The sequence below is a fragment of the Azolla caroliniana genome, unplaced genomic scaffold (genome assembly GCF_043228905.1).
Source record: "Azolla caroliniana isolate FFs.n. ecotype wild unplaced genomic scaffold, voAzoCaro1.0.p SCAF_2, whole genome shotgun sequence".
NCBI lineage: Eukaryota > Viridiplantae > Streptophyta > Polypodiopsida > Salviniales > Salviniaceae > Azolla > Azolla caroliniana.
In genome coordinates, this window is record NW_028230437.1 from 435,760 (window position 1) to 446,926 (window position 11,167).

Sequence of the window (11,167 nt, forward strand, 5' to 3'; positions counted from 1 at the left end):
AGAGTCCGAGCCAGAGAGAGAGAGAGAGAGAGAGAGAGAGAGAGAGAGAGAGATGGCATCCTCATCCCTTTCTGCCCCTGCACAGGAGGAGGATCTAGCAGGACGAGTGGCCATAGTCACAGGTGGGTCCCGCGGGATCGGGCGAGAGGTATGCCTACACTTAGCACAACACGGCGCCTCTGTGGTAGTATGCTATGCAGGAGACGCGCAAGCAGCATCAGACGTCCTGGGCCTCATCAATACGCAGACACAAACACAAACGGATGTGGCAGGCGGACAAGAAGAAGAGCAGAAGGCAAAGGTGAAGGTGAAGGTGAAGGCGATAGCTGTGAAGGGCGACGTGTCGAAAGAGGCGGATGTAAAGGCCATTTTCGATGCTGCAATTCAAGCCTTTGGCCATGTCAACATCGTCATAAATCTGGCTGGCATTCTTCTAAGTAGCTACCCCAGCTTAGAGCAGACCTCCTCAGAAGATTGGGAGCGAACCATGTCGGTGAACGCCACCGGAACATTCCTGGTCCTTAAAGAGGCTGCCCAACGAATTGTGGCAGGAGGCAAAGGTCGTATTGTGACCACAAGCTCATCTATGGTGCATGTCCTGAAGCCCGGCTACGGGGCCTATGTGGCCAGCAAGGCAGCCGTCGAAACCTTAACTAAAATCATGGCCAAGGAATTGAGAGGTCGTCGCATAACAGCCAATTGTGTGGCACCAGGCCCAGTGGCCACAGACATGTTTTATGCTGGGAAAGATGAGGCACTCGTGGAGAGCTTCAGGGATGCGCCTCCATTGCAACGCCTGGGCACCCCTCAGGACATCGCACCTCTTATCTTATTCCTGGTCAGTGATGCTGGAGAATGGGTGAATGGGCAGGTCATTCGAGCCAACGGTGGATTGGCCATATGATATGATATGATATGACACATCTCATACATACATCCATATAGCTCTTGTGCTAGTCAACCTCATTTTGTCTTTATAGTAAGTTAACGCCAGATATTTTGGCTCTATAATAAGTTAATGTCACGACGTTTTCCATGCTTATGCTAGGTTCTATGTATGTATAGGCAAACATATTTTGATTTCATGATATTGGATTTCTGTCTACGACTTTTATCTCTTTTGTAATTAACTAAAGCATGAATCTGAAATATGGCATTCCATTCTGATGGTCACTCCCTTTTTGCATGCTACTTATGATTCCTTCCATGATCCAGTGTCAATTTCTGATGGATGGTGAACAAAATGAAATCCACATTGGAGCCAGTAAAATTTCTGTAATTGAATGTTGGCCACACCATACATGGCAATGAAAAGGACATGGTCTTTCTGCCAAAACCACGATGTGAAATGCACAAATTTATCTCACATTCTAAGGAAAGCCCACCTAGTGAAACATGGTGGGACAAAGAAATCATACTCTAACTCAATAGTTTGAGTAAGCAAATCCATTCATACATGGAAATTGTAACACATGTTGAGTGAAGATACAAATTGCTAGTGCAGGAGACAAGAAAGGGTTAATTCAATAAGTAAAGATTAATTCAATACATGGGTATGGATTGTCTCATGAATTGAAAACTAAATGACTCATTTTTGGAACATAATTGTCATGAGAAAGATACTAGGGAAAGGAGACAGAAGACATGACTTATGCAAGGGAACCCAAAAAATACTCATGTTTTGTGTTTGAATTTTCCACTTGGCTTCTATGGCTTGAAAGTAAAGACTTATGCTTTGATGCCTTCTAAATTTTACAAATCTTTGCATAGTAACAAAAGTGACAACATGAGGATTGGAGCCCCTCTAAATCTCATTGTCATCTTCATTGGTTTAGTACTTTGCCAAGTCTTGTGTACCCTCAAACATGTTCCAAGTTCTTTTACCTTCTTATTGTGGTTTTAATAATAAAATCTTTGAAAATGACTATCGACTCTTGACATTGACAAGAATGTAGAAATGAATTATGCAAGCTCACGTCGAGAGATGTAACTAGTGAAGAATTCTATATTATGCTAAGCTCAACCACACACAAGTCATAAGTTTGGTAGCAAGGAAACTAGAACTAATTCAAATAATAGACTTATTGTCCCGACTCCCAAATTAGAATAGGCTCTAGTGTCACTTAAACGAGACATATACATAATTCATCAACGTAATTAAGTAGAGAGAAAAGGCAAAATGTACACCTTAAATCATCTATCCCTTTACAAGGTTATTATATTGATTTATAGACTATAGGGGTTAGGGTTATGGCCATGACACATGTAGGGTGGGATGCAATCATTGCTTGCTCCTCAAAGTGGGTTCTATATTAAGTAAATATCATATTATATGACCCGTAATTGGGTTCTTGTGCATGACTCCATTTAAGTATATTCCTACCTATTCATAAAGGTGTCTTGGCTCCTTAACGAGGTATTTTACATCATCGACATCCAATCGTACAAACCAACCAAGAAAGCCTACTTAAGTTGTTTGGCGAATTCCTTTACTCTTTGGGAGGTTATGTTTTCCACATGTTGGGATCTAAGTTAATCATACGCTATACCATAAGAAGTTTAATTGCTAATACTTTAATATAGTTGTGTGAGGCATTTGTTTCGTCTTCCTCTTAACTATTGTTCAAGTACTTAGACTTGTGTGCTATGTTTTGAGCTATCCATTGGGCTTTTGTGACAATACTCATGCCTAATTTAGACAATACAACAAACAACAAAATCCCACTAGCCTACCCAATGTATACTTCTCTATGCAAAAAGGTACATAGTGCTCATGGCCACAACTAGGTAACATGGCCTCCCATTGGAACTACGCAATTAACATGGTGTATAGAGAGGACAGATGGTTTGTTGGTCTACTAGGTCCTAGTAATGTCATAATGTACTAGATTCACGTTTTAGAGCATAATACTCCAACTTGGTCATACGCTAGCTAACAATGTGGGGACACAAGCAATTAAAACTTCTCTATGGTCATGAGTGTGATTCTCAACATATATAGAGGATATATGTTGTCATCTATTTCTATCTATTGTGAAAAAATTGTCTTGTGCTTACTATCCTCCTTGTTATAGGCTATATTACTGAGATAGTAGGGGATTTAGGATCTTGAACTTCCTTCCATGAGGCAAGAAGTCTCCCCTTGAAGTTCATATGTGCACCTCTCTACAAAATGAAGCATGTGTGCCATAGTTGTGGTTCGGTGGTATATGGTTATTGGTTTGAAACAATTTTTGGCAACAATGGTCAACCGAGCCACTTCAAGTATTAGAGCTTGTTGAGGAGTAACAATGATCTATGCCATAGAGTAGAGATCTTGCATGTGCACGCTCTCTCTCTCTCTCTCTCTCTCTCACACACACACACACACACACAACGGTGATGTTCAATTAGTAATCGTTTATGGTTCGGTTCAGCTGAGGAGTGTCAAAGGCAAACCTTTTACCAAATTGAACCGTGAAGTATAAACCATTTGAGGGATTTTAAGCTCAAACCAAACACATTAACATATTTATAAAGTGGTAAGACATTAACTCATGGTTTAGCTATTTGGTTTTGACTCAAATTGAATTATTAAAAGGGTTATTTTTTTTTAAACTCTAGAAAGAATATTCTATCAATTGTTGCTCATTTTTTGCTTTGTCATTGTACAAATCTCTTCCCAATTATAGTGATGACCAAATGCCATCATAATTCTTCAATGGCATTGTATCTCATATGTACTCCCTCAAGGTTCAAAGGTGCCGCCTTTAGGGATGACCACCTACCCTTGTTCTAACAAACATGTAAGGGGGTCTTTGTGAAGACATCTAATCCTTGTTTTGGCATAACTGACTATAAAGCCAAAGGTAATGCAAAATAAGCATCGAGAGTGCATCCATGTAAGGTTACTGATGTTGAAGAAAATAAATTCATTTAGGCTTGTCCACAATAGGCCCACATACTATTATTTTCATGTATAGAGTGTCAAGCTTCCATTGACTTGTGGAATCAATATACATATGACGAAGGCGAAGGTAGAAAAGGGGGACATTATGGGTGCATGTGAAGAAGATGTCATGATACCAAAGGGGAAGGTTGAGGTGGGATAGGAATGAATAATGCTCATCAACTCGTGATATGCAAGAACTAGAGGATTTATTCATATGCTTAGAAGAGAATACTTCTAGTGAAGCTCTTAGATAAGTGTGTGGTAGTACATATAGCGCGATTCCTTTTCGAATGTTCATAATATATAACCCTAACGTTTGTAGTGCAGAGTTCATAACTTTAGATGCGATATAATTTCCTTGTCAAAAGCACAATGGGTTTCTCGCCTTTGAATTGCAAGGACTGCAAATAGTTCCCCGCATAATTAATTGCCTGCTTTCTTATTCCAAGAATATACATAGTGTGGATTTTCAATTATTAACATCATCAGCCCATGTACAGATAGGTAGCAGTTTTCTGATTTCTTCTTTATTTTTTTTACTCCTAAAATTTTATCTCTCCATCCCATACAAACATACATACATATACTTACGTACATATATGATATAATATACTATTATAATACGTACATTTATATATGTATGTATATGTATGTACGTGTGTGTGCGTATGTTTTTATTTACAACTGAATAATTATGGTAGAAAGGACTTTTGTTTTGGGGGAATGTAAGTAAGTATCCATGGGATCGATCATATGTCCTTCCTTGCTAGCAAACTGTGGAGCCAAGCTTTTCTCAAGAGAAGGAAAAAATAAGGTGAATGCCACCACGTGTCTCATCGTATGTATATGATGATGATGATGATCATCATCATCATCATGGTGAACCAGATACTAGAAGTTCTCTTTGTGGAACTCAAATCTTGTGCTAGAAGAATGGTTGTAGGTCTTGACTAGATTTTCCAGTTCCTTGGCAACCATCAATGGGCCACAATAGAAGACTCCTAATTTGGCAACAGAGAAATGTTACAATGTAAGAAAAGAAAACACATTCCAAGTTGACCTAATCCAGCCTAACGTCTTAGTTGGAGAGCCCTGAAATGATTGAGATCAATGGTGCATACATACCAATGGTAGATCCTTTGTGGATATTTGCAACCCGGGAAAATACTTTCTTCCAATTTGGTCTGGCAAAGTGGGTCCTCACCTGCCCATACATATAATACATAGAAAGATCAAAGATCAGGCATTATTATGTATAATAAGCTAAAGTTGTTATTCAGCAACAGGTTTGTTAACAAGCTCACCCTCGTTCCTGAAACGATGTCCACCCCATTCTTGGCATGATGCAAACTTTGAATCATCATGATGAGTGCTGATCTAGCATCACCATCCTCATAAACACTCGTCAAATAATTGTGCATCTCAATGACCGCCTGAAATATGTAAGAGAACCATATGCACTACTCCAGTTACTAGTTAGGCCTTGGATAATAATGTCCATCCTTTAAAATGGACTTCACCTTAAGGAGCCATCCTTCCCCTTGGACGTACATAAAATTAATGTACATACATATAATGGATGCAAACTATTACCCAAAATTCTGATAATAAAAATAAAAGGAATTGATAGTACCTGGTTATCTTTCTCGGCTACCTCATCCATCACCCCACGAAACCATTCAAAAGAGCCTTGTTCCCTCGTAACCCAATAGAAGTAAGCATTTGTCGGACAACGGTATTTCTTGTTTTTCTTCACATTATATGTGCATCCTTCTGAAGACGACTTCGTAGTGCTAGCAGTTTCCAAAGAGTTGATGCTCGAGTTGGAGCTGAAATTTGAAGTACAGCTATTACTTGAATCCTACAAAATATAAATCCTATGAATCAAATCCTATAGGAATTTGAAATGGTAAAAGGTTAAACTACTACAATACTTTTATATGGCATAAATTCAATATTGTAGCATGGCTTAGATCAAGAGTGAAGGGCCTCCAACATGTGTAGACGAGTGCTGATCTGCAAGCTTTATGTTATACAACATGTTCTTCAAAATACTGATGAAAGGGGTTGCTCCAATACCCAGTCCAACAAGCAAGAGCACATCATACTTCTTATAGTCCTGTGCTGGAGCCCCATAAGGTCCATCTATTCGAAGTCTTGGAAATCTGAAACCATGCCAGACAATGGAAAAGTTGTTATGTTTTATGAGGTTCAAACAATAGATGGATCATAGCCTTGTACAAGTTAACAATTTATGGGATTGGGATCATGGCGGAGTAAGGATCAGGTTTAGATTGCATGCTTTTTTTATACATAATTCATTGAGCATGGATCACAATGTGAGGCCCAAAGAAAGACCTACAATATTCACAGCATTACTATGCCACTACCTAATGGCAGAAGTGGGAAGAAGCAAATGCAAAATACGAATATATACTCAACTGCCTAAATTTGTTATCCAAGACGGAAATGTCACATATATAGAGAGATCATAGCATAGAACACATGTGATGCCTAGTGTTACCTGATTTCTACTCCAATTTTGCTTTCAGCGCTTAGCAACCCACTTTTGCCAGGAACTAGAGGAGGCTCCATCATCTATGTAAATAGCTCAATTTTAGTTTTAAATGCTTCACTGAAACAATGCTGTCAAGGAAATCCTCACCTCTGAGAAGATTCTCTTCATTTCCAGTGTCCAATCCCCACAAGTCCTAATATGAACACTTAGGACATCATCTCCTGGAGCAGAGGTAAGGGAGAAAGGATGCCTGCATGTTTAGAACCAGATATTAACAGGCATACTATTATATCCTCATAGTAACTTATGATTCTGAAAGAAGAAGAATGGAAGAATCTCTCTAACCACTCAAAGGGTGAAACATCTGGGCACTGCAAGAATGTGTACATGCCACTCTTGTATTTGAAACCAGGAGGCTTTGTCATATGGAGGGCTAATACATTCCCAGGATAAACAGCAGCCTACAATATATTATGAATTAAGAAGGAATTTCCATTAAGCAACGCCTTCCTGACTTCGACTTGTAATTTACAGCGTATAAATATAAGAACTGAGCCACCTTAACCACGGTGACAGTGTAATAACCAGCTCGCAATGTTCTCAGAATGCGCTCGCCCATATATAGAAGAACTGGAACAGCCAAATACATCCATGTCTGTTTTATTTACTCCATAACATTAGTCAATGGCCTCCTCTTAATTATTCTGAATAAAGATAGAATCATGTGATTAATCTAGATTCTTTAAATCATTCAACTTGGAGTGTAATTACTTAAAACCGTGTCTATTTCCCATTGGCTGTGTTCATCACTAAAGCAAGACTCGTGTCATTAGTCTCTTCTCCAACTGTCGTTACCTCAATGTAGACCTATTAAGAACTTTTGTGTAATTGGGCTTGGCTGTGTTATGAGATTCTCGATCCAATTTAATTGGAATGGGTAATAGTACATGAACCACAGCCCCAGCCCCATGATTGATCGTCATTAATCTCTAGAAACTATAGGGTTGCTAACTTTTTCTCTTGCTCATACGTCGCTAACTAACATGCCAGCTTCATTGTGCAAAAGCTCGTGTCATCTTACCGTTTTCTGCCTCCAGTCGTGATTGAGGTACAGATATTGAGAATGAAGGATGAGAAGCACGTAGAGGATGGCGAAGAGGTGATGTGAATACCAAAACGCATTGAATCCTGTCATTCTGTGCAGAGGCCATGGGAGCTTCACCAAGTTCCTCCTGAACCACCTGGAAGCTAGAACAAAGGCAATAACCATGAGAAGCACCATGACCACGCCGGTCACACCCTCGACGCCCTTCACCAAGTCCGCATATGTTGGTTTAATGTAGCCAAAGTCGGAGCCTAAATACTTGTCGAAGGTTTCATTGTCGCTGCCGATCAAGCGAGGGAAGTCACAGGCCATGTGAATCCCGGCATGCAACATTACCCCAACACCTAGTGCAACAGCAATGGCCTGCAAAACAATAAATTATATATCTAGTCCATGTATTCTCAATCAATCAATTACATACCTATATAGTTCATGATTCTATGGTATGAGAGGTTTGTGACATAAAAAATAAACTAAACTGTGGGCTATATACATTATATATATACCTTGTGGAAATTGATGTTGTCATCGAAAGGAAGGATTGAACTCAGAAATGTTGATCGCAGCCATGTGATGGAGTTTCTGCAAACAGGAAGGAGGATGAGAGCCATATTGAGCTTCAAGGTTTCTGCAGCACCTTTGGCAGTGCAAACACAATAGCCCATTATTTGGAAAGATGTCCTCTGCCTATACTGCAAGAACTTCCATGTGAATAGCCCAACCATAGCCACAATCCAAAGCCCCATTACCCACCAACGTTGCCAATTCTCGTCCAAAGCATATACCACTGCCATAGACATCCTGTGAAAGGCATTCCTTCTCTTCCTTGCTGTCACCACCGACGTCTGGCTTAGGGTTTGGCTATAGTTATTGGGCGCAGTATCTTGTCCACATAGGTTATTGCAATCTTGTTCTTGAAGCAAAGCCTCAAATTGCCAAAGCTGCAATTGATTCATATTTATGGGTGGGTATAATGATTGATTCTGGGATAATCAGAAATTATGACAGAAAAGATGAGATGATTGATAACTCCATATTAAGGAAATTACACACACTCATGTTACCTCTATATAACCAAGATTATCAGGATCAAGCTCTTCCATTATCAATGCTGCATATTCGTCTGCTTGGTCTCTAAGCTTTGACAAATTGTTGGCAGAAGCACTCAAGGCGATGACCTACATACATACATGTTAGAGCATAAACCAACGACGGAATCAGAATCAAATAGAACTAACTAGTCACAAATAGTTTTAAGAAACTAAGTACATCATGGTACTAACTAATTTATATTCTCTCTCACCTCCTTCACCTCTTCTTCTGTGATTCGTCCATCCGCATTCTTATCACACCTGTGCATTTTGTGTTCATCCCAAAGAGGAGTTGCATCGAAGATTAAATGAAATGAGCTAGAAAAAAACATCGTACTTGGCGGTTATCATAACATACAGAAATTGTCCCTTACATGTCGAAGAAAATCTGTATGCGCGAACCGAAGGTTTGATCGGAGATCTGAATCCAAAAGTCTCGTAATTCTTCCAACGTTATAAATTGCAGCATGACACCTTGTCTTCGAGCCAATGCATCAAATAGCTCGCATGCAAATTCATGAGAATCTTTCATTCCTGCACATAGGGATCGATTTTTTTAATGTTTATCAAGCAAATCAAACTTGGACGAATTCCTGGCTAAAATACACAAGCAATTCAATGAAAATTTATTTCCGTGGGTCAACCGTATGTTCCATCCACTGAGGATTAAGCTGAATATCCCTGGAACATGTTGCCGTAACATCCACTGAGGTTACGCTGAATATCCTCCGTGGATATTAAACTTATGCCCCATGAATATTAACATTATGTCTCACGGCATTAAAGCTTGAGCTCCACAGTTATGTTCCCTGGATAATAAGCCTATATGCTCCATGGCCATTCAGCTTATAAGCCTATGTTCTATGGCAGTCCAGATGATGTACTTCCATTGATGTTCAGCTTTTGCTCCATGCTTATTCACCTCATCCTTCGGTGGTGATTAAGCAAATCAAGCTCTCAGAGCTGTTCTGCTAATAGCTTTGGCAATGATCCTAACCCAGATCCCATAGATGTTATGACACGGGCATCAAATGGATGGATTATATCGATTGAATCTTACCAATGCAGTAGCCGAAATCACACCGAGAGATGAGGCCATCAGAAGAAGCGAGCTCATAAAAACGATTCTCAACATCCTTCCATTGAGCAGCCAAATCACTCTCGGTGGTTTTACTGATGAATCGAAGGCTCTCTAGAGCAAATTCTGTGCAGCTTGACTTGCATCTACCCAAGTATAAATTTGTAGAATCTAACTTGGAGTCGTGTGCAGAGAGATCAGTAGCCAAATTAGTAGTACTTATGTTGATCATGTTATTATTAGCAGAATCAGTCGGGGAATCATGGAAAGCTGGATTTGTAGAAAAAAGTAAGGCTTTGCTACTGTTGTTGCTATCGTTATAGGTAGTACTACTACTACTATGGTTCCCATCGACGTAATTAGCGCTAGAGTTATGATGAGCACAGAGATTAGACTTCAACATAAAGTCTTTATTCGTTAATAATCTCTGCGGCGCGGTGTAACTACTACTACAACTACTACTGCGTTTGGAGTCTGTGAAGAGCTCTTGCGATTTTCGCTTCACGTGTTTACACAGATTTAGAAGGCGTGAGGAGGAGCCTACTTTCTTCATATTCTCCCCCGACGACTCTTGCTGCACCAGATTCTGGCGACGATTGGGATACTCATCAATTATATTATAGGGTCCTGAAGAAGAAGAAGAAGAAGTTTCTATTCCTCTCAGGAGCACTGAATCGTCTCTCACATCCAATGTTTTCTCTACCGTGTCTACTGTTTCTGAGGCGGCTCCTTCTTGCATTGCCATCGCTTCTTCTGCACATTTCCATGGAAGCGCTATTCTGCTGCTGTGATTTAAAGCATCTCTAGATGTAATGTTGCAGAAATCAGCGACGCTTCCCTGCTGCAACTCACAGGGAGAACGCCTTACTAATGTTCCCCCTTCTTCTTCCCCTGGCTTTCTCACAGCGATTGTATCGTGAAGCTTCCATGAAAGCGCTCCGCCCATAGATATATAATAATCATCTCTTTCACTGTTGCGGATATCATAACTTCCATGTCCATGAACAACATTGAACTTGTCAGAAGACCTTGCATCTCCTTCTTTCATTGTTGTCATTTTGGCAACATCCTGAAGCTTCCAAGGAAGCCCCCTGTAATCATCATCTAGGCTAGATGTCTTATTGCAGAAATCAAAATCAACTGTACTGTTTCCCTGCAAATTATCGCCGGGGGCGAGACGACTATTTATATCTTCTGATCCACCTGCCGTGGTAACAGAAATATGATGTTGCATCTTGATCTTCTTTCACAGATATTTTGTGCTAAATCCGATTACAAGTGGGCATGAATTTGGGTCCTTATCAGAGATTGACTTATATAAGTCTGCGAGAATTCTATAACAAAGAGGTTTGTGATGGAAGCTTATAGTTAATGTCGATCTTCCTCGTCTTCTTCGACGGTGATCAGTCTGCGAAGATTGGAAGGTAAGAACCGAATCCAGGCT

The 11,167-nt window shown here is 40.0% G+C and overlaps 2 protein-coding genes across 3 annotated transcripts; one reads left to right on the forward strand and one right to left on the reverse strand.

Annotated features, from left to right (window-relative positions):
• Positions 1 to 1,173, forward strand: LOC147866933 (short-chain type dehydrogenase/reductase-like). Its single transcript, XM_087339705.1, has 2 exons — positions 1 to 265; positions 308 to 1,173. The coding sequence occupies exons 1-2, from the start codon at positions 53 to 55 to the stop codon at positions 902 to 904; spliced, it is 810 nt and encodes a 269-aa protein (XP_087195831.1). The 5' UTR covers positions 1 to 52; the 3' UTR covers positions 905 to 1,173.
• A 3,036-nt stretch (positions 1,174 to 4,209) lies between these two features.
• On the reverse strand, positions 4,210 to 9,996 carry LOC147866934 (respiratory burst oxidase homolog protein A-like). Of its 2 annotated transcripts, XM_087339706.1 has the most exons (15): positions 9,706 to 9,996; positions 9,020 to 9,179; positions 8,858 to 8,906; positions 8,619 to 8,732; positions 8,061 to 8,495; positions 7,531 to 7,917; positions 7,009 to 7,104; positions 6,795 to 6,910; positions 6,597 to 6,699; positions 6,456 to 6,529; positions 5,928 to 6,096; positions 5,565 to 5,792; positions 5,236 to 5,364; positions 5,057 to 5,135; positions 4,210 to 4,932 (listed from the first exon to the last, which is right to left on the reverse strand). In XM_087339706.1, exons 1-15 carry the CDS (start codon positions 9,953 to 9,955, stop codon positions 4,823 to 4,825), a joined length of 2,499 nt encoding a protein of 832 aa, XP_087195832.1. In that variant the 5' UTR covers positions 9,956 to 9,996; the 3' UTR covers positions 4,210 to 4,822. The 2 variants fall into 2 exon arrangements, with proteins under 2 accessions (XP_087195832.1, XP_087195833.1); XM_087339707.1 differs by lacking the exons at positions 4,210 to 4,932; positions 5,057 to 5,135; positions 5,236 to 5,364 and having other exon boundaries at positions 5,652 to 5,792; positions 6,011 to 6,096.
• Positions 9,997 to 11,167: the final 1,171 nt, after the last annotated feature.

Bases quoted from the DNA above. Each gene is read 5' to 3' on its own strand.
- LOC147866933 (XM_087339705.1), top strand. From the start codon at position 53: ATGGCATCCTCATCCCTTTCTGCCCCTGCACAGGAGGAGGATCTAGCA. The intron at 266-307 runs GTGGCAGGCGGA...GCAAAGGTGAAG, and splicing joins AGACACAAACACAAACGGAT to GTGAAGGTGAAGGCGATAGC.
- LOC147866934 (XM_087339706.1), bottom strand. From the start codon at position 9,955: ATGATCAACATAAGTACTACTAATTTGGCTACTGATCTCTCTGCACAC. The intron at 7,105-7,530 runs GTAAGATGACAC...TAAATAAAACAG, and splicing joins ACGACTGGAGGCAGAAAACG to ACATGGATGTATTTGGCTGT. The intron at 6,097-6,455 runs GTAACACTAGGC...GCATGGTTTCAG, and splicing joins AAAATTGGAGTAGAAATCAG to ATTTCCAAGACTTCGAATAG.